This window comes from Sceloporus undulatus, chromosome 7 (genome assembly GCF_019175285.1).
Source record: "Sceloporus undulatus isolate JIND9_A2432 ecotype Alabama chromosome 7, SceUnd_v1.1, whole genome shotgun sequence".
In the NCBI taxonomy this organism is placed as follows: Eukaryota; Metazoa; Chordata; class Lepidosauria; order Squamata; family Phrynosomatidae; genus Sceloporus; species Sceloporus undulatus.
The window spans coordinates 50,251,602-50,274,577 of record NC_056528.1 but is presented as its reverse complement, the minus strand read 5'-3'; the positions used below and the strand labels follow the sequence as shown (position 1 = coordinate 50,274,577).

Below are 22,976 nucleotides of genomic sequence, written 5' to 3'. Positions count from 1 at the left end.
AATAGTAATAGATATCAGAGGTTAATGCTGAGACGAATGTTTGGGGCATTAAATCATATTGGAGGGGAGAAACCCTGTGGATTCTCTGTCTGGTTCCTGCCACATTTCCCCCATAATGTTTGGCAATAGCCTTATTAAAATTGGTCTGCCATTGCAGTGGCATGATGGGTTTTTGGTCCTTCCATGCTTGTGAATGTGGGAGGAACATGGCCTTTCCATTGCTTTTGATACTTCCATAGGATTTGGGATGAAATAAAGGCGGGTTATAGACTGCCATTTTGGACGTCCTCAGGACGTCCCATTTTAAAAAAGGGGCGTCTCTTCTAGACGCCCCTTTCCCTATCACGGACTCAGTCCGTGACAAATGGCGGTGGCCGTTCCACACGGCTGCCGCCATGTTTATGTCTTGGACGCATAGCGTCCAGACGGGTCGCAGCGGTTATGATGTCGCGGGTGCGCCATGGGCGCCTTGCGACGTCATAACGGCGCCGCAGGAAGAAGCTCCATTTTGGAGCTTCATTTTTGCTCCGCGAGGGAGTCACGCAGTTTGTATGCTGCGACTCCCTCGCGGAGCAAAGAGCAGTGCCGGCAGACCGCCGCAAAGTGGCGGTTTGTAACACCTCATCGTAAGACTAAGCTGCTAGTGTGAATTGATTTAAGTGGCGGTGGTTTAAATTAGCAGGAAAAAAAGATCAGTTTAAAATAAAATTCCCACTGATGGTATTTCATGTGTCCTAAATTTTTGGTGCACATCTGACCACTGAACTACATCAGATTGGTATTACCTGTACTGTTATTTCATTCTTACAACCTGGTCTTCTGCCTCTTAATTGCCATGAGCAGGTTTTACGGGTCTTCCTTTTTTATTCCCACTGAAGGAATGCCTTTCCCATAAAGGTTTTTACTTAAGGCCATTGCCCACAATAGTGTGTGAGTTTAATTGTGGGGAAAGAGGAGCCTGCACACTGGGCAGAATGTTTGTCTTTACTTTTTCTTCCTTTCAGTATTGGTCCTTCGTGCTTCACTCGCTCTCTTTCCCAAAACTGAACTAGCCAAGAAGACATAATATGTGAAAGCAGGCTCTAATAAATACTGGGTATGCTACTGATGGATGAAAATGGAATGTATATGTTGGTTAAATGTAAACATTTGTAGATGATCAAAGTTGGTCCTTTAGATAGAAACACCTCTATAATCTATCTGGTACTGTCCAATATCACAGGGCATCTAGTGTTAATTGTGGTTAGAGAGTAACAGAAGAGATAATATGCTTATTATCAGGATTATTTAAAATTAACCTAGTTACTAATGAAAACAGAAATTTTAAATTTTCAGTAAAAACAAACCAATCTGATTTAATTTTTGTTAAAGTTGTCAGGTTTTTTTATCCAGCCTTTGTGTTTCCATCTAGATAGATATCTTATACACAGTATTAGGGGTGGCCTAAAGAGTGAATAGAGTCCCGACACGTTTTTCTGGATAACTGCTTCACTTGCCAAAAATAGTTTAAATCGAAAGCACTAGGAAGCCAAAGACCACCTCCTCCCTCAAACAAATCATGCCAAGGGTTGCCTTAGGGCAGCCTTTCTCAAATAGTGGGGGGGCCCCCCCGGGGGGGGCGCGAGGCTCTGTTATGCAGAGGTGTACTTATAACAATTTTATAGACAAATGATACTACAGTGCTCCCTCGGGTTACAAAATTAATTCGTTCCGCGGCCGCTTTCGTAACCCGAAAAGCCTTCGCAAGCCGAAAACCCATAGGCGCTAATGGGGAAAAGCCGCGTTTCGTGCGAAAAAGCGCCGAAAAGCACCAAAAATTTTTTTCGTAACCCGAAAAAACATTCGTAACCCGGAACAGTTATTTCCTATGGGATTTTTTCGTATCCCGGAAATTTCGTAACCTGGGTATTTCGTATCCCGGGGTACCACTGTATTTACAGTCGCGCGGGGGCGCGAAATGTTTTCTTCTTCCTAGGGGGGGCATGACAGAAAATAATTGAGAAGCACTGCCTTAGGGTCACCATAAGTCAGAAACAAATGGAAGGCACACAACAACAAAAATTGAACATTAGTGTGAAATCTGTGTTCTGGTTTGTGTATGTGTGCGCGTACATACATACATGTACTGCCTTACTGTTAGGCCTCCCTTACTATAAAATACTACATTTTTAAACTGGGGTTCTGTAATTAATTAATTGTCATCTTCTTAGGTACAGTAGTTGTACAGCCAGAGCCAGTACTTAATGAAGATAAAGATGACTTTAAAGGACCTGAATTTAGGAGCAGAAATACTGCTAAAATAAAACCCGAAAGTCAAAAGAAGCGTGGAGGTAAATGCGTCATGAATGAAGTTCAGTGATATGTTTCAACTGTTCCATTTTGGATAACAACGCATGCGTGTTTTCTGTTGGTTCCCAGTGTGCCTCTTCTGTTATCTGTTCATTAGGGGAAGCACTGCATATACTCAGGTATAAGTCTAGACATTTTAGCCACAAAATCAACTCCAATGACCTGGGTTGACTTATCTACAGGCCATTGTAAGTACTGTACCTTGTCTCTTATCAAAAGAGGAACCATCCCTTCTCTGAGTAGAGTGGCTAAAGATGAGAGTTTAATCCATCCCAGGAGAACCTAAAAGAAGCACCAACCCCCTCAGCTTTCCACCGTAGCACTGCTGCTTCTGGCCTTTTTAAATGCTTTCTGATTGCCAAAATGGTATAGTCCAGACATTCAGATTTAGCATCAGTGCTCCTCTTAACCTCTTTTAATTATTGGAATCTCAGGACTTTTATGTGAGAGAATGAGATTCTTTCAGGCTATTTTATTGACACAGACACAATCTTACATATACACACTGTTTTGAGGGCGAAACAAGGCTTTTCATCATCTGTGTTCATTGTCATACTTTACGTCTCATGTAAGGTATTACACATCTTATATCATATTCCTTCGTTACATGTGAGGAATTATACATCTTGCCCAATGCTGGACCATCCTAACCCATATTCCATCTGTAGTTGCAGTATAAACACACACGCATAAGCGCACACATTTATCTATTCTGTGTATTCAGTTAAGGCCTGTTTTTATTGAACAAAGAATTTATCTCCCCCTCTCTTACTATCATTTCAAGGGTAGTTATCCGCTAGAAACAGCGTCAGCAGCTAGCTTTGTTTCAGGTTATGTAACAGCCTGACTTCTGCACATCAGGAACTGGTTTTTATACCATCTCCAGCCTCTATGTGTCCAGTCAGGGATTGGTCTAGCTATGGTAGTCCCCATTAAAGTCATCAATTAACTTTCTTAAATGGGAAGTGAGATTTATATGAGGCCACTTAGGGACTTGAGAATGTTACTGTCCATCCTTATGCTGTCTGTCTGCCAATAGATGACTGCATTGGATTGCACAAGCCATCAGAAACAGACATTTTCGTATCAGTGCAGTACAATGTTTTTTGTTTCATTATACAGCAGTCATTTGTTTATTATTTATCTATCAGACCTCTTCCTTCTCATAGCTTTGTTTTAAGTTAAATGGCTTTGTGCCTAGAACTAGCTGGTAAACCTGCACTCTACTTAAACACACTTAAGTACGTAATATTCAGGCTTCAGGGTGTAAATTTTGCAAAATACATATCTAAATCACTCGGTCTGTAAGACATTTTTGTGTTTTTATACAGCCATGTATATTTGAAATGGAAAGCACCAACTCAGAATAATTCAAATGCGTTTGAAATGCATTTAACTTTTTTAAATGCCGCAGTTGAAATTTCCAGTCTTCTGTATTTAATCAACTAAATGGGGCAAAGTAACCAGCAAAAAGAAAGAAAGGTGGGAGTTTTGAAGGAGTTACAGTTAAGAGGCAGGATAGGTCTTTGGGTGTTTGTTGTTGTTGTTGCTTTGTTTTATTTTTTAAATACAGTGATGAATTTGATGTCAGTTCTTTATTCTTCTTGAACTTTTTCTACATTTGAAATATGAGCCAGGTTTGCAACTTCCTTAACTTTCAAAAGAATCTGGATATGTGAAATCAGTACGAGGTTTGTTTGTTTTTTAAGATTTACACATTAAAGTATCACTACTGCTCTCTGTGGAAGAAGCACTACTGCTAGTACAGTTGTTAAGTTCTCTGTTTTGGAAGTGTGAGGCAAGTGCTTAGAAATACTGAAAAGGTTCAAGAAGATTATATGGTAGTGATTGAATTCCTTTTATTGATCTTTCAGGTTCTGACCCTGCATGCAAAACTAGTTAGAGCGTGTGTTTGTGTGTAAGAGAGAGAGAGAGAGAGAAGAGGGGAATAAAAAAGTTTGGCGAGGGGGTGGAGTCTCCACTTTTTAATTTCGTATTTCACATTTCTGCCTCCATGTTAGACAATGTTAAGAAGTGGTGCCATTTTTGAAATTATGTCGCAAATGAAAAAATGTTGTTCTATATGAATTTGATATGTGTTTGGTAGGGGAGACTCATATTGCACTACTTTCCCCCCAATATTGTAGAGGAAGGACTGCATGGTATTGTGAGCTGTACAGCTTGTGGTCAGCAGGTGAACCATTTTCAGAAGGATTCAATTTACAGACATCCCACATTAAAAGTGCTTATTTGTAAGGTATGTACATGTTTCGTGTATGTTTAATTCTCCATATTACGTTTAAATCAGGGATGGGCACAGTGTAAGCTGCATTGGCACCCCAGACTATGGCTCCTGAAGCCCCCAAGCTTCCAGACCAACACCACCACCCCCCCCCCCCACTGTAAAAAAAACATTTTCCCAAGTGCTGAAAACTACTGCAAAACAGGGCAGGTTTGCTCCCCGAAGATGCTCACATACCTCAAAAACCTGCCAGACCTCCCACCCCATTGGCTGAAATCAAAACTGGAAGTGAAGCTATAGTGTTACCTGGGAGAGTGTTCCTAGAAAGTCTCCTTGGAGGCATTCTGGTCTCCAGGGCTAGGAGAGCAGTGCTGCTCTAGCCCTCAGCACTCAGAGGGCACACTCCCGCGTTCCTAGAACATCCCTAGCGTCTAGCTCTTGCAGCCTGGCTCTTATACTGGCTCCTAGAATAACAGTCAGAAGGCTCTCTAGCTGCCACCACTTGGACATCGCTCACCCTCCTGTTTCAATTATGGCCAATTTGGGGAAGTTCTGGGAAGGAAGGTATGTGGGGTGTGTGTGCCATACCTAGGTTATCACAAGAACATGAGGAGGTGAATGATGAGTTCAGGCAAAGGGTTTTATGTCAGTTTGTGATGGAGAAGAAAAGATTCTATACTACTGAGCAATCTTTTTTCAGTAGCAAAAGTGGAGGTAACAGATGATATTTCATACTAGGTTTTATATTTTCAGTGTTTCATCCCTTGTTGTTGTTAACTGCTGTCAAGTCAACTTCGACTTATGGCAGCCCCATGGATGAAAGACCTCCAAGTCACACTATCATCAGCCACTCTGCTCAGGTCTTGCAAACTCAGAGCAACAGTCTTGGCTTCCTTGACGTGGTCTTCTGCTTTTCCTACTGCCTTCTACCTTTTGTCTTTTCTAGTGAGTTATGTCTTCCCATGGTATGCCAAAGTACAACAGTCTCACTTTAGTAATCTTGGCTTGTAGGGAGAGTTCAGGCTTGGTTTGCTCTAGGACCCATTTATTTGTCTTTTTATAGCAGTCCACGTTATCCATAGAACTCTTCTCCAGTAGGTTTAAAATGCATGTATAATAGAGTCAGACAATATTATTGAAGGTTTCTGAAAAAATAAACTTTTCTTTGCAGACTTGCTTCAAATATTACATGAGTGATGATATCAGCCGTGATGCCGACGGAATGGATGAACAGTGTAGGTAGGTGTGTATAAAACCCTCCATAGAACCAAATCCATTAGGGTTAAGAGGAGTGTACCTGGATGGCTAATGATGTCCCTTTAATCTTAGCTAGTATTCAAAGAGTATGTGCCAATGACATGATAAGCAAGGGCTCTATGGGACCTCATGGCTTCTCAGTAATGAACAGCTTTGTTCCCACAATCAGTGAAACCTGGAGCTTCACTCCAGCTGCTTCAGGCCTGTTACAGACTGCCAAAATAAAGCTGCTTCGGGTCTCTTTGGAGGGATGCTGTTTAAATGACGCATGGGCCCTAAGAGTCCGGAGGTCGTGCCAAAGCCACACTCCATTCCTAAGCACTGGAGGGCAGCTTTGGTGCAGCTTCCGGATTCTTAGGATGCATGCATCATTTAAACAGCATACCTCCAAAGAGACCCCAAGCAGCTTTATTTTGGCAGTCTGTAACAGGCCTCATTGTGTTTAATGATAGGAGACCACTTCTTTTCTGACAAACCTAAGAAATAATCCAGGGTTTGTTCTTGGCCTCTTTTTCTCTGGTTTGTTTGAAGGAAATAACTGGAGAGGGGTCCGGGTAACAGAACAAGCCAACTGTTGAACAAAAATCTATGGTTTGTGTAGCCACTCCCATTACAAGTAGAAGAGATTGAATGGTCTGCATCCGTTTGTTCATGAGAAGCCAGGCTTTCTTTGGTTTCATGGCTCCTTGTTTTGTAGGAACAAACCATAAAGTGTAGAACCAGGATCCAAAGAAAAATGAAAATAGTTTCCTGCACCCAAAAGAGATGTGCAAAAACCTGCCCCAGAACGCAAGCTTTTCTGAAGCTGAGCTGAATTTCAGAAATTGGAAGTTAATATGTATTTAAATGCTAAGTTTATTCATGTTTCCATTTACTCTTATTAATTGTCTGTCCTCTTGGAAAAGTTCACAGGCAACACAGATGGAAGAAAATTGAGGAGGAAAGTGTGGGACCTTAAGTGTCCTGAGGCAAATACATCATTAACACTCTCCTCAGGCCATACCCATGAAAACAGCGCTAACACTATAATGATGTGCACATGAGCTCATACATAAGCTAAACTGAGTATGTTTGCTTCCAGATGTACAGATCTGCACCATAAATAAGTAGAATTGCATCCAAAATGTTTCATGTTGCTCCTGTGGTAGAGAAGAGGAGATCTGTGCTGCAGTGAATGTGGCTACAATCAAATAAGATATTATTATAATGAGTCACCTTTGAATAGAGATGTATACATTTTCTTCCTTTATTTGGTGGCAACAAATTTTTTTAAAACATCTCAAAACTTTAATTTCAGGTGGTGTGCTGAAGGTGGAAACTTAATTTGCTGTGACTTTTGCCATAACGCCTTCTGCAAAAAATGTATATTGCGCAACCTGGGCCGGAAGGAGCTGTCAAATATCATGGATGAAAATAGCCAGTGGCACTGCTATATCTGCCAACCAGAGCCTTTGCTGGACTTGGTCACTGCTTGTGATAGTGTGTTTGAAAATTTAGAACAATTATTGCAGCAGAACAAAAAAAGGATCAGAGTTGACAGCGACAAAAGTAAAATGTATGACAATACACTCAAGTATTCTTCAAAGAAAAATAGCCCAAGTTGTAATGGCGAAGAAAAGAAAGACCATCCCTATTCTGGTTCTCTAACCTACTCATACAAAGCATTAATGGTGCCAAAAGACTTGCTCAAAAAAACAAAAAAACTAGTTGAAACAACAACTAACATGAACTCTAGTTTTGTAAATTTTTTAAAAAAGGCCACTGAAAACTCTGAAATAAACCCTACTGTGCATTTACGTCAGCTAAAGGCTTTTAAATCCGTCTTGAGTGACATCAGAAAGGCCCATGTGGCTTTGGAGGAAAGTCTTAACCTGGAGATTCAAGCTCTGGATGTTAAAGTGGGGGGAAAAATTACCAAAGAGAATGAGAGTGACATTAAAGTGGACAGCAGTGAAGCAAAGAAGACAGAAGCAAAGGAACCGAAGGTGCATAAAACCACACCAGAGGTCAGTGAACAGGCAGATCAGGATGTTCCAGCAACGGAGCGAACAGGAAGCAAAAAATCCCTTTCCAGAGAAAAAAAACCCGGGAAGAGTGATGAGCTCCAATACGAGCCCAATAGCACCGAGGCAGAAACAGACATGGATATTGTATCTGTCCCTTCATCTGTTCCTGAAGATATTTTTGAGTGTTGCATGGAAGCACAGAAAGCAGGTGAACAGGGCGTTGCAAGCAAACCAGCAGAGCGAGCAGCAGCCAGCGCCAATACAAAATCAAAAGACGGTAGAGGAGGAATGAAGCTGTCACCATCCCCAAAAGTTAAGAAGGAATTGGTTGTGAAACTGACTCCTGTTTCCATCGCTGGTTCTGTAAAGTCTGAAGATGCAGATGGAAAGGTAGATCAGAAGGAAGATGGAACAGACAGTCAAGGGACTGAATACCCAACTTCAAATGAAGTCATTTCGGTGGTAGAAGACCATGATCTCAGAAGGTCTCCGCGTGTTAAAACCACACCTCTGAGACGTCCAACAGACATAAAGACCTTAACATCTAATTCTGAGGGGGAAAGTAATGATGTATACAATGAAAAACCTAGGAGAAAACCTGCACAGTCCAAAAGAAAAAAGGATAAGCAGAGTTCTCCTGATAGCACTGTTCGTAGTCCTCATTCTGATACACCTGCTGAGACTAGCAAACCAGACACAGTGGACCAAAGTTCTGATTCTGATGAGGTACCTGCAGTCCTCCAAGAAGTAGCCATGATGAGTAACAGTTCTTCAGACATGGACAGCAACTGTGAAACGTCAACGGTAAAGAGTCAGCCTGCAAAGGAGGACAGCGGGAAGCGGAAAAGAAAAAGTTCCAGTTCTGGGTCAGATTTTGATGCCAAAAAAGGCAAATCAAGTAAAGACTTAGCTGCTGCTAAAAAGAAACGCCAGAACCGTTCGGATTCTTCTAATTGCAATTCTGAGTTAGAAAGGGAATCTAAACAAGAGTCTTCAAGGAAAGCCACGAAAAAGGGCCCAAAGAGTGAGAATGGTGGTTCTTCAGAAGAAGAACCAAATAACAAGGCAATGAAATCAGAGCAGCAGGAGCATGAATTGTGCGATGAAGTTGACAATGTAGAACACTCTGGTGAAGATAGAGAGATGCTAGATAATTCTTTGGAAGATGCACTAAGTACAGAGGAAATGCCGACAGCCAAGCGAACGAGGGATTCGAAAAAGAGACCCTCCAAAGGCAAGCAGGGTGTGTCTTCTGAAAAAGAAGAGAGTGCTATCTCTGGCAAGGAGGGACAGGACCTGTCTTCTGATGATGCAGGACAATCTGGAAGTCAAGAGCAGAGTGCAGAGTCTGCAGATGATGCTAGAAAGAAGACTAGAAAAAGCACAAAAGAAAAGAGTGTGAGCCAGAGGAAAACCTCTGCAAAGGGGCAAAGTGATTCCTCTTCTGAAGTTGAGAAGCTGTCTGAAAAAGAGAGTTGCAATGCTTCTGGAAGTAACATCAAGAAGCAAGGGCCTGTAGAAGGAAAGGTGAGGAGGAACCTGAGAGAGCGAACTTCTAAGAAACTCCAGGGCAATGCCGCAGACACTGAGAAATCTCCCCAAGATGAGCAGGTCTGTGATACCTCTGAGGATAACCTAAACAAAAAAGGGGGTAATACGAAAGAAAAGAAAAAAGCAAGTCCCAAAAGAAGAAATCCCAAAAAAGCAAGAGGCGACTTAATGTCCTCTTCTGATGAAGAGTTCTATGAGGAGAAAAAGAACAAAAAAAGAGGGGCAGCCACTAAGGGAAATAGTAAAGTAAGTCCTGAAGAGAGGCGAAAATCTGGAGCTAAGAAAACAAAAACCGAAACGGTCACAAGCACGAGTACTTCGTCGTCATCAAATGAAGCCGAAGAGGACGTGAATTCAGCCGGCGCCGAGAGCAGCGATGAGCAGAAAATTAAGCCTGTAACAGAAAGCCTGTTGGTGCCGACCAAAGGGGGATTTTGCCAGTCTTCAGGTGTGTAACATACTCTATTTAAACTTGTGGTTGTTGTTCATACAGAAATTTTCTAATTATGTGTGCATGTGTGAGGGGGGGGGGTTTACTTTCAAGAGTAACATTTCTATTTCAGTTTGGTGCTGAGTTGCTGGCTGAAAATTCAGAAATTGCTGAAATGTTGGTTTTAAGATATCACCTTGGTATAAGAAAGCTGTCATCCTCTTTGGCATAACGGCCGGCCATATGTCCTTCCACAACCTTCAAGCAGGACGCAAGGGCAGTAGGCCTCGCCCAGCAGCTTGGGTTTCTCTAAATCAAGACAATTTTGATTCTGTGATTTAAATTTGCAAGAAAAAGGGACTGATTCTAGTTGAGAATAAGTGACAAGTGTAACCTGTTCTCAGAAAGTTGGGTCAAGTGTCTGCATAACTGTGTTAAGGCTGAAAAACTGATACATACCAAACTGCCAGGAAATTAGATTCTTGTCCCATCTGTCATTCCAGAAGTAATGCAGTCATGGCTAATGTTGCTACAGACAGGATTACATCCCACCCTCCACCCTAGATGCCATTGGGACTAAGACTTGACTTGAACCTGGGATTTAGCGAAACCTGGAGCTTGTGAGAGTTCCTGCATAGCAGAATGGGGTTGGACTGGATGGCCCTTCTGGTCTCTTCCAACTCTACGATTCTGCCATGTGTGTGTGCATTTGCCTTCAAGTTGCCTGTCAACTTTTGGTGATCCCATGAATTTTATAGGGTTGTCTTATGCAAGGAATACTTCTCGGTGGTTTTTCCAGTAGTTTTCCTCTGAAATGTAGGCTTTAGCACCAAGTAACCTGTGTAAGTAGTTACACAGGTGTAGTCAAATGGGTTTTTAAAATCAGTTTTTAATAGGAAGAACTTAGAAATCTCCCCCAAATTTCCATGTCTACATGAAGAGGCATTATGTTGACGAAGAGTGGCCTATATTTTTCAGCTTAAAACAACCTCTCCATTTCATGTACAGAAGTCGGTGGGACAGTCTGCTGAATCCTGAGTGGTTTTATATTGTCCACCATACTCAAGGGCAAGAGCTAGCTCAAAGGATGTAGGAATTGCTAGGTGGGGTTGGAAAAGAGTGGCTAGTCTTTAGGTCGAATTTCATCGAACCACTCAATTGCCAACATGACTGACCTCCTAGGCGACTTGAGGAATCCGTGGCTTTGGTGAGCATTCTGGTGAAGTGGGATCCAGACCCCAATCCCCACAAATATCACTGCATCTGAGGTAACCTCTCTAGTGTGCCACAGAGCCAGGGTGGGTTTTGCCATGGTTTTTAGCTGCTAAGTCCCTATATTGGGAAAAGGTGGGATATAAATCAGTAAAATGATAATCTTTAGAGCCAATGTGGCGTAGCGGTTTGAGTGTTGGAGTCTGGAGACCAGGGTTTTGAATCCCTGCTCACCCATGTAAAACCATTGGGTGACCGTGGTCAAGTGACATTCTCTCAGCCTCAGAGGAAGGCAAAAGCAAATGCAAAGCCCTTCTGAACACACTAAGAAAACCCCATGAAAGGGTTGCCATAAGTGGGAAACAACTTGAAGGCACACAAGAATAAGTTTTATTTACCATTCTTTGCTCTTTATGGGTTTAGGCCTTAGGTTTATACCACAGTATTTTATTTTATTGCAAAATACAAGAGATAATTAATTGTAAGAAGCAGATTCATAAAAAGAGATGATAGCCAATGAGAATTCTTGTTGTCGTGATTTCTGGACATAACCAGTTTTCCTGTTGTGCCAAATTGGTCTACCTTTTTTTCCTTTCCAAAGGTGATGAAGGCGAGAATAAATCGGCCGCTGTGCCCATGGAAGAGGAGGAAGATGACGATGATGATCCCGAGAATAGGTATGATTCCATCCGCATGGACTTTAAAAAGATTATAACACACCCTAGGCGTGGGCGCAAACAAGAGCAACGGAACAGCAAGCAGGTTGTAAAAACCGGAAGTGCCTGCCTTGTAAAGACTCGCTCACAGGCTTCCCGCAAGTTTGAACGAGAGGCCAGAAAACAAATCCCTAAATCCAGACCTGAAAAGAAACTAAGAAAATAGTTTTAAGTGTTAACTCACACACCTTGCATAGGGTGTGTTATAAATGCGCTGCAGCACTGTCCGTTTTAAGGTTTCCATGTAAAATGTTGATTTTATGTAACTTGTACATTAGTCACATTTTTTTGGGGGGGGGGAACAATTTGTTATTTATGGCTGCCCACAGGAGTAAGAGATGCCAAGAGCCACGACTCAGTATTGTGACAAAACCCTTGTTTTACATCTTTTCTGGTTGGTGTGTAAATTACTTCTGATGAAATCCCGATGAGAAAGCAGATCCAGAATGTCTCAAATATTCACTTCTTAACTTCAAAAGTGGATATCTGGTGGCACAATGGGTTTGTGTCCACTTCGTTCAAATGCATTTTTATCAGTATGGTTTTGTTTTATAGCCACGTGCTGGAATAAAAGTGCATAAATGTGTATTTTCCATTAAAAGTCAATGTTAAATCATTACTATAGTTAGAGAATTTAGGATTGAAGACCTTCTAATCTAGTAAAACAAATTCTGTAACTGACCTAATCACTGAATAGTAAAGTAGAAGAAGAGTGAAATAAGTAAAAGAATTAGGTTTTTAAATTTGGTTCAGTTAGGCTGCCATCCTAAACTGATGGAGTTAGAGGTAAGCGTCACGAAACCCATTGGGGCTCGCTCTTGAACAGGCATCTGTGGGATTTGCCCTTACAGCATTGATCCAAGTCCATAATGCCAAGGGAAATGTTTATGCTTAATGTTAGTTACCAGGCAGTTTCTTTTCTAAGAACTGTTTCTTTTCTGGGAACTGTTTCTACAAACTGCAGTACAGTATTTTGGAAATGGACATCTTTGACAATGATAGATGTGCAGTTGTCTGGGGGAGGGAGGATAGGAACAAGTTGTTAATCCGTTTAACTGGGTTTTGCCTGCTTAGTTATAGAAGGCAAAGCATTGTTTATGTTTTGGTTTGTACCCAAAGTGAATATTAGCACTTGACTCATACAGACTTGGGTACAGTCAAGAATGCTGCTAATCTAGCTGTTACTTGCTCTCCACGCACCATATTCAAACAGACCTTTAATATTGAACTTTAATAGCTGCTTAGCAATTGATAGTATAGAATGATAAGCAAACTGTTGAAAAAAGGTTGTAAGACTTCCTTTTAAAAAGTCACTCCTGGTTTCCTTATTTAATAATTAGGTTTTTAAAAGCATTTATAGTAGATAGAAAATGGTTACGTGTTTTGCTTGCTTTATTTTATTGCTTTAATACTAAGCAGGTGGATCCTGAAATAATACTTTAATCAGAAATAATGATTTTATTTAGTAAATTCACAGTTCCTGGGATTGCTTTAAGCAGGGGGAAGAGAGACACCCCTGAATATCATCCAGGAAAGAATCTAATCTACCTCTCTTAGAGTTGGTGTTCATCAGCAAATTTGTCTTGGTCGCTATGCAAGGTGACATGCATTGAAGCTCTTTGTTTCTTTTTATCAGGAAGCTTCAGTTAGGTCGTTGTTTCCGTGGCCATGCATAGTAGCTTAGAGAGACCCAAAGAGCGGTGTGTAGGAGATCCATGGAGCCTTTCCCGGCCCTCCATCCTGCTCTTTCCTTCGTCCAACCCTCCCTTGACCAGCAGCTTCTATGCTAATAAGGGGTGCATTTGAGGGGAGTCCCCTCCACCCCATTTGCAAGCCAAAGTGCTTTCTCCCTTCACGTTGAGCTGTTTTGAGCCCTGTCAGGATGGATCCCGTTGGGACGGTCAGAGACTTGCTCCCTGACCCACCGGACCCAAACCTTCAAGAGACGCGCTTTGGGCTTGCTGTTTCACTGTTGCTCGCTTTTTCTTTTGGGGGAAACACTGACTTCTTCTAGGCCAAAGAGGGATGCTTGAAGTTCGTAGTAACGTTACGACTTGTACGGTTGTATCCTACAACTTCCTTTTTCTGAAGCCACCATTTAAACATGGCTCTTATTAAAATGTTAAAAGTGATCTTTCTTTTCCTTTTTTTGCCAAAGTGCAATATTTTAGTCTTAATATAACAGACAGTGCTGTATTTCATTGTGGTGTGTATTTGTTTCTTATTGGTTTGTCTGAATTTTCAAATAGTGCTGTTTTAACATGTTTGGAGTTATTTTTTTGTTCATTCAGAAGATTCATAGTGTATTCATGCACAATGCCTTTGAAGTATTTGATGGATGCAATAAATTTTTGTAAAACATGTTTCTCGTGCAAGCATTTAATTTTAAGAAATATCAAACACATTTTTGTACTAAAATATACTAGGGAATAACTGATCAGGTTATATGTATCCATGCCACAAGCTTCCTCACATAATACTCAGCTTACTGTTTCTGTAGTGCCCTAATTTAAAGCTAAAATGGAGTTAAATGTGGTACATGAGTTAAAAAGCAGTGTCTTATTAACACATTGTCACCATTTTCATTATATATCTGCTACTTCCAGCAAATACAGATTTCTTTGGTTCAATTGTTTAATTATAAACAAATTCCTTGATTCTAGTTGAGAGAGTTAATACATCCCACAAAAGACTGTGCATGCATTCAGGGTTTTCTTTGTTCCTTTCACCTGTGATGTCGAGCACAATTCATGTTCAGGTGATAAATGACTGCTTGACACTTTCCCAACATTTTCCTACCCGCGGTACAAAAGTGTTGCGATGGTTTGGTTGTGGGAGTGGATTATGTTGGGCACTGATGCCAAAGAAACCATTACAGAAGGCTGCGAATGTAGGCATAGACATACTCTTGCATCTGATGCTACACAGTAGGAAACTGCAAGATACTCGAAAGAGGGCAAATCTTGTTCTCTTATATTTAAAATATTGAAGATTCTGTAATTGGCAGTAATAACAGGGAAAGAGGACCCCATTGTTTCGATCACTTGGGAAGCTTTATCCAAAAGAGCACATAAAGTTTATTATTCATATCTTTTACAAAAGTCAGCTCCATGAAATTCATTTCTTCGCTATCAGAATTGTGATTTAAAACAACGCTATATGGGGGCTGGCAATCATTTTTCCCAGTGTACCAGCAACTAGTGCCATTGACCACAGTTGTTTGTATCCTTCCTGGAAACTCACCAGGGACTGGCAGCTCAGACACCGGCGTTGGCCCAGCACTTTGATTAGAACGGATTTAAAACACTGAGTATAGAGCTGGATAGAGAGAGGGCTAGTAGTACTTCTGTCAGCCTTTGCCTCCCTTGGACCCTTCTTTCCTCAGAGTTCAATGCCAGTCTTCCAGTCGTTAGGCCAGTGCTGCAGATCAAGAAAAGCAGGAGATATCATGTGAAACAAAATACACCTTTTTTTCAGCAAATGGCTTTTCAACCCATTTTGTGGAAGAAGGGGGCTTGCATTTATCAGGAGACCATTTCCAGTAGGTTTTACGGTTCTGTTCATCATAACCCTCCTTCATACTTTTTACACTCTTCTCCACAACTTGTGAACCACAAGTCTGAAGATAGGCATGATGACCCAGTGAGCTCAACCTTCCTATGTTTGCCGATTCGTTAAGACAGGAAAAAATAGAGGCTCGGAAAAAATCTTTTATTGTTGTTGTTCCTCCTACCATCTGACAAATTATTGAAGTAAACTTCACCACAGATGAACATTGTGAAAACATTAGTGACTTGTTGCAGTTCCACCTTGCTGACCATATCAGTGTGGCTTTTTGCCACACTGGTATTTTGATGAAAATAAAGATTTTTGGTTGGCACTAGACACAAAGTAGACTTGTGTTTGGATTGTGCTATTTCCCCCCTATATGCTGTATTTAACCTCCAGTGTGATGGGCCGCCTTTGTCCACTGAGAAACCAAAGGTCTAGGTTAAGTTGTCACTTTGCATGTTTTTATTCGACTTATGGGATGAAGTCCAGTGGCACCCAGTGATTCTAGTCATTGGGTCTGTTTTGATTCAGTAACATCCTTCTGCCAGACTGTCAGGATGTTCATGAAACTTAGGGATGGTGCAGTGTTTGGGTGTACTGTGTTGAAACCTGTACGGAAAGACCTCCTGCACATTTGAAACTTTGCGGGCCAATAAATGTATTAGGACATCAGAACAGCAGATCAGTATCAGGAAATAGCAAAACATACCTGAACAGTCTGCACCAATATTTTACATCTATGCATCTTAAGCTGTCCCATATGGTGGACCAACAGGTTTTCTTTCCAATGTGCCAGGGATTGGTGCCATATTTGTGCCCATTGAATTCATTTTCCCCCCGGAAAGTCACCAGTGACCAGCAGCCCGTGGCTCAGTAACTAGCACCTGTCCATGAGCCATTTGTGAAGCCATTTGCTGCTTCACAAATTCAAACATCATCTGAAATTCAGTATGTCACACTGCATTGTGTTTTAATATAATATCGTTCTTCATGTCTTTTACAACTTCTCTTCTGCATACAGTGCTTCCTCGGGTTACGAAATTAATTCGTTCCGCGGCCGCTTTTGTAACCCGAAAAGCCTTCGTAAGCCGAAATGCCATAGGCGCTAATGGGGAAAAGCCGCGATTCCGTGCGAAAAAGCCGAAAAAAGCACCAAAAATTTTTTCGTAACCCGAAAAAACATTCGTAACCCGGAACAATTATTTCCTATGGGATTTTTTCGTATCCCGGAAATTTCGTAACCTGGGTATTTCGTATCCCGAGGTACCACTGTACTGATAATGGGAATATAGGCTTTAGTGCTTACTGTAAATACATTGATGGGTAGGCAAATCCTACTTTAAAAGAGCATCTCCCATTAACAAAATAACTGGCATCATTAGTGTACTAATGAAAGTCAAGAACATTTGGGTGTTTGGATGAATTTTGAAGGATGAGGTAAAGAAAACCACAAATGCTGTTTGAGGTATCCAAAGGACTTGTGCAAGTTCCCTTTGAACTACTACTGGCCATGCTGTTCTTCAGACCAAGAGGCCTCCCAGTAGCAACGTCTGATCCTGTTAAGTCTATCCCATTAGGTATTCTTAAAGCAGGAGCACTTGGGACATTGTGGAGCATATGACCTCCTTTTCAGCTCCGTCCTGACTAATGTGTGAGTCTAATGTTTTTAAAAACGTTATTGCACAGAGATAGGACAGAGGAAGGAGAACAGTGAAGGAAGGCAAAGAATATCCATCGTATGGAACTACATCAGCAACAGGTCTGCTATAGAATAGACATCCCCAACCTGGTCCCCTCCTGATCTATTGATCCGAAGTATCCATCACCCATCCACACCATGACCTCTGGCCATCACCAGGTTGGGGAAAGTTGCTGTGCGGTACCCAGATGTCCTATTGCTAGTGAATTGCCTCATTTCTCCCACAGACAGGTTGATAGGCCAGATGACACTTCCACTCTCAACGTGTTCCCCTTTCCGTTCATCTTGCACAGTCTTAAACTCTTGGTCTTGCATTATCTAATGAGTACAATTATACAAATTGCATATGTCATTTATTGATTTTTTTTAAACTGGTGACACAATGGAATACACTTTTTTGTTTTACTCCAAAGAATTGCCAAGAAAATGCTTTTAGAAGAGATCAAAGCCAATCTTTCCTCAGAGGACGATGCTTCTTCTGATGAAGACTCCGATGATGGGAAGAAGAAGAAAAAAAGGCAAACTGGAACAACAGGTGATAATGGTAAGCACCAGATTAGAAGCTTAGTATTGTGTGTGGATCCATTGTAATACAAGACTAATCAGCAAGGACTCCTATGCTACAAAATATGTAACCTCATTGAACCCAAATGGAAATTAGCAAGACACTGCTAGGATAGCTCTCCTGCCCATCCCTGGTGCAAAATTTTGTGCTGAAAGCTTCATATCAGTGTCTGAAATCCTGTGATGTTTCCTGAAACAGAATTTGATTACTTCCCCAATAACATTAGTAAGACCAGGTGAATTCTCAAGTCTTTCAGGATGGAAATATTTTGGCATGATGACAAATAGGAATAGGCAATGGCCATTCCCACCACTGCCACCCCAGACCATCACAGAGGCTGCATGGCTGCTCGGTGTGGCTGGAAGTGACACTGTATTACAGTCTGCCCTCCTTATTGGCAGACTTGCCATCTGAGGATTTAACCATCCACGGATAGCATGTCCCTGTTTTGCTTAATGGTGATGCATTCGCAAGGGGAACCGGAACGGATCCCCGTAGATACAGAGGTCTGACTGTACTTCTGGTTCTGGGAACTGGCTGAAATGTAGCCAGCTTTGCAGTTTTGGGTGATCAAGGGCTATTTGAGCTCTCTGGCTCCACTTGTTCCACCAGCTACTGGTTTGTTGCAAAGTTCTGGTCATGAATGAGAAAGACTGGCACTGCCCAGGTCCTGGCCACCTGACAAACCATATCTCCTTTATGAGCCTGTTTGGCCCATGAGGTCCTCAGGAAGGTCCCACCACTTCCAAAAGGCATGAGTGATGAGGAGGCGAGAGATGGCCTTCTCAGTGGCTGCCTTTAGACTGTGGAAATCCCTTCAGTAGTTGAATACTTCTCTTCTTCCAACAGGATTTTAGAAAAGAAAGTTTTAAAGGACTTTTTAAGAAGGCGCTGCGTTATTTTAAAAATCTGGTATTTTTTAATCTGATTTTTTATCATTTTGAAGTGTATGTTTTAAAAGGTTTTAATGTTGCTAATAGTTTAATCCTATTCAAGTGCTGACTTTTTCATGTTTTTAACTGTACTGTAGTCATTTTTATTTTTTAGTCCCCTTGAATTCCAGTCTGGCAGAAAGGTGAGGTATTGATGATGACACGGGGGGCAAACCCCTTCGATGGTAACACTTTAACGTTGTGTCTTTTCCCCCCGTGACAGAAGAAGACGAAGAGGATAATGACACTGACTCAGATTCAGATTCAGATGCTGAAGAGGCTAAGAAGCCTAGATACAGACACCGCTTGCTAAGGCACAAGTTGACCATGAGCGATGGAGATTCTGATGAAAAATCAGAAAAGGGGAAATCTAAAGACTCCAAGGAAGTTAAACGCAGAAATAGAAGGAAAGGTACACAATCTGTGTGTGTATTTATATGTGCACAAATGGGATTATGGAGGCAGCCATTTTGCCACACCTTGAGAGGTGGTGATGCACAGTAATAGGGCTAAATCAGGTTTCTCCTCCCAGTTTGTGTAGAAACGTTGTTTTAGTTGCTGAATGGTATGTCGGCACTTGTGTAAACCCCGCTGATTTAATTTGAACTAACAGTTTAGGCTCTAGGCGCCTTAGATTTCTGTAGGATAATGCAGATAACTAGGAAGATTGTTCCACAAAACAGTTTAGTTGTCTGTTTAGGTTCAGAGAGACAGGCCCGGATCAGAATAATTAATTTAGACATGCCTACAGATTTGCACATGCCCTGTGGGATTTGGGGTGAGGATGTTGAGATAAGGTCATCTTGCATGGCTCCTCTCAAGTTTGAATTAAACCCAGAATAATTCACTGCTCCACTGACTTGGGAATTATCACTCACCCTTAAATAGGCATATTCTCTTCCAGGGGAGCGGGGAAAGTGTTTGCAAACATGGTTAATGCTGGACGCGAACAAACCCGGATCCTTATTAATTGTTCCGTTGTTTAATCTTGGCCAAAGGAGAGATGGCAGAATTTTGCTAAATTCAAGCTCATGCTTCTTCTGTTGTGTTATGGTCACAATTGTGTAGGTGGCATCAGTTGGTTTAGAATGAGCAGCTAAGACCTTTATGTGTCTCATAAGTTATATCATGTTTCAAAACTCATTCTTTCACTAATCTTTGTTAGAATTTCCTTTACTTATCTATGTTGGCCATAACTGTCCAAGTTGCTTATGCCATTCCCAGGGAATGTTTGGTGTCCCTTAAAAGTAGCTTTCTTTGCGTGTTAGCTTGTCCTCGCTTTTAAAGAGATAACATGGAACATTTCTCAATATTTAGATATACAAATAAGATGCCACCTCTCTTTTTTCTCTCTACATGATTCCTTTGCCATCTGGTTTGAAGACATTACATCTGGACTGTTTGGTGGGGGGAATATCTCATAAAACAGCTTTAGCCCATCTTTTCTCTAGCGTCTCTGATCACAAGTCCGAGCTCATCAGAATTCTCCAGTCTCGGCTTACATACTAAAATTAATGTTTCCTCTTACACATGCCAGCAGATGGCACCATTTTCATTTTCCCTTTCATTTCTGGTTTTACTGAGATGCTCAAGAAGGTACAGAGGAGCAACCCAGTTTGAGTTATCCATGATGCCACCTAGAACCTTCTATTGTCAGATTGCACCTTATTTGTCTTCCTTTCTTGATAAATGCTAGGAATTCAATTAGTGGCAAGCACTGTGTCGCTAGTAAGTTTTGTTTGTTTAATCTTCAAGTGAGCAGTGAGGATTCAGATAACTCAGAAGAAGAAGACAATGAATCTGGAGTCAGTGAAGAAGTCAGTGAATCTGAAGATGACCAGCGTCCTAGAACAAGGTACCATTATTTCTCTTTCCTTGGCATGATGGATCGGTGGCGCTCAAGGTGATGCGTTGTCTGTGCCGCTTGTGCAACTGAAACATGATTACACACAAATTGTTCAAGGGGCTGTCTGCATTTATGGTTAGTGAGCAAAAAACTTTATTCCCTTTTCCCCCAGATCTGCCAAGAAAGCTGAATTAGAAGAAAACCAGCGAAGTTACAAACAGAAAAAGAAAAGACGGAGAATAAAGGTCCAGGAAGATTCCTCTAGTGAAAACAACAAGGTATTTTGTAGTCACACTGGTGAGAACTCTGAGACCCTTGACACCATTTCTGTGGCATCAAGGAGGGTTAAAACTGGATGGGAAATGTAGGAAGAATGGGCCAGTTGTTTGAAGTGGGAGAAGGAGATCAAAACTAGTGTTAGTGCAGATATTCTGTCTGTCTCCAGGCATTTTGGATAAGGGATAGTTAACCTGTATTCCTATTTGCTGCAACTTACCAATATTTGGCACCATTTACATATGGTTGAGGATAGCAAGGTTCATTATTTCAATTAACAATGTGAATGTAATGGTTTCTGTTTTATCATTAATCCTTCATTTGAAATTATTACTAAAGTTGAAAAAAGATGGCAGACTAACGTTTTCTTTGTGGGTTTTTTTTCCACAGAGTAATTCGGATGATGATGACAATGACGATTCCAAATCTCCCGGGAAAGGCAGGAAGAAGATACGAAAGATTATTAAAGACGATAAACTCAGAACGGAAACACAAAATGCACTTAAAGAAGAGGAGGAGAGAAGAAAACGGATTGCAGAAAGGGAGCGTGAGAGGGAGAAGCTAAGAGAGGTACTTGGGGTCCTTTATGCAACAGGGAAGATTAGGATATTATGATTATGGCACGCTGAAAGAACTGAAAGGGAAGTGTAACCTAATTGTAATATAATAATAGAGGCTTGGAAATGTGATATAAACTTTTTTAATGTACGTTGCTTTGTGTCCATGTATCTGTGCAATTGAAAGCATTTATAACACACAATATTGTTCTAAATTGGCATCTCATAATTCAGTAGCAGTAAAGTTTGGTGGAAAAAGGCTTGGGGATGGGTTTAAAAATAAAACCACTCCTTTTAAAAAGCAAATAATATAGAGTGATCTGAAAGGCATTTCATATGCAGAACCACTGACTCTATAGCAGAGTCTCCTGAGTGCCACGTATTTGGCATCCCATGGTTGTTTCTTTGTGTTTTTAATTTCACTGCGTTTTGTTCCAGGTTATCGAACTAGAAGATACACCACTGAAATGTCCAATTACAACTAAGCTGGTTTTGGATGAAAATGAGGAAACCAAAGAACCTATAGTTCAGGTTCACCGAAACATAGTTACAAAGCTGAAGCCCCATCAAGTAGACGGTAAGGCAACATGACACACATTTAACCCTTGATCTACTCCATTTCAGTGGGGTTAAAGCTTCCAACTGGTTGGGTTAGAGAGACCAGATCCCAGTGTTCTGTCACTGCTGTCGTCAGCCAAAGCCCTGGATGGGGAATTGATTGCTAACTGCTAAATTTTTAAGGATTTGTTTTCCAAAAATATTATTTCTAGGTGTTCAGTTTATGTGGGATTGCTGTTGTGAATCTGTGAAAAAAAACAAAGAAGTCTTCGGGCTCTGGATGCATTCTTGCCCACTGTATGGGTCTGGGGAAGACCTTGCAGGTATGTTTGTAGGGTGGGCCTTCCTCTTTCCATCTTCTTCCAGCGCAGGATCTTGTGTTTTAAAAGGCTTCTTCGGGCTAATAAACTATGTGCTCCCACCGCCTTTACAATAAAAAAACCATGATAGTTCCCATATAAAGACAGTAGAACAATCTCAGTCTTATGTATACGATCCCTGGGGGCCACAGAAAGTCCACAAGCCCTATCTTGTCCATCTTGCTCTATGAATAAAAGTTTGAGGATTCAAGTGTTTGACAGGATGCATATTTCCTTTCTGGTTAGTGTTTCTTCTCCATCCTCAACACATCCAGCACAATACACTCACTCAAAACATCGTGGGATGGATTAATATACCATGTTCTATTATTATTCAAGTACAGGAAACCAGGGAGAGAGCAAAATTATCTGGGCTGTATATCAGATACATCCAGAGTAAATGATTGATGTGTATTTAAAAAATCAAGAAATACTTAATGTATCTTAAAAACCACCAAAAGGGGGGAAAACCCCTTTAAAAAGCATGACGAAATACTCAGTAAAATCAAGAGTTACTTAATAACTGAACCCCTCCTTCCACAGGTTCACTGTTTCATACATTACTTTTTTCAAAGTGAAACGTGGTTTGCTGCTGATTTATAAAATAAAACAGATACGCAGGCTTGTATGTTAATGCTCGACTTGTTTGACTTTCTTTCTCTTGAAGGTAGTTAGTTTTCTTCATACAATCCTGTTGTGTGACAAACTGGATTTCAGAACAGCTCTTGTCGTTTGTCCGCTGAACACAGCCTTGAACTGGCTGAACGAATTTGATAAATGGCAAGAAGGCTTAGAAGATGATGAGAAACTAGAGGTAAATAATAATAATAATAATAATAATAATAATAATAATAATAATAATAATAATA

General features: G+C 41.1%; 1 protein-coding gene across 1 annotated transcript in view; it reads left to right on the top strand.

Moving 5' to 3' along the window:
* Positions 1–22,976, top strand: part of ATRX (ATRX chromatin remodeler) — a 57,118-nt gene that overhangs the window by 10,278 nt on the left and 23,864 nt on the right. The window contains 14 exon segments of the mRNA XM_042479048.1: positions 2,211–2,330; positions 4,497–4,606; positions 5,763–5,830; positions 7,146–9,853; positions 11,649–11,724; positions 17,428–17,558; positions 18,735–18,923; positions 20,267–20,366; positions 20,530–20,635; positions 21,024–21,203; positions 21,629–21,767; positions 21,961–21,998; positions 22,000–22,071; positions 22,775–22,921. Coding sequence (XP_042334982.1) covers positions 2,211–2,330; positions 4,497–4,606; positions 5,763–5,830; positions 7,146–9,853; positions 11,649–11,724; positions 17,428–17,558; positions 18,735–18,923; positions 20,267–20,366; positions 20,530–20,635; positions 21,024–21,203; positions 21,629–21,767; positions 21,961–21,998; positions 22,000–22,071; positions 22,775–22,921 — 4,184 coding nt within the window.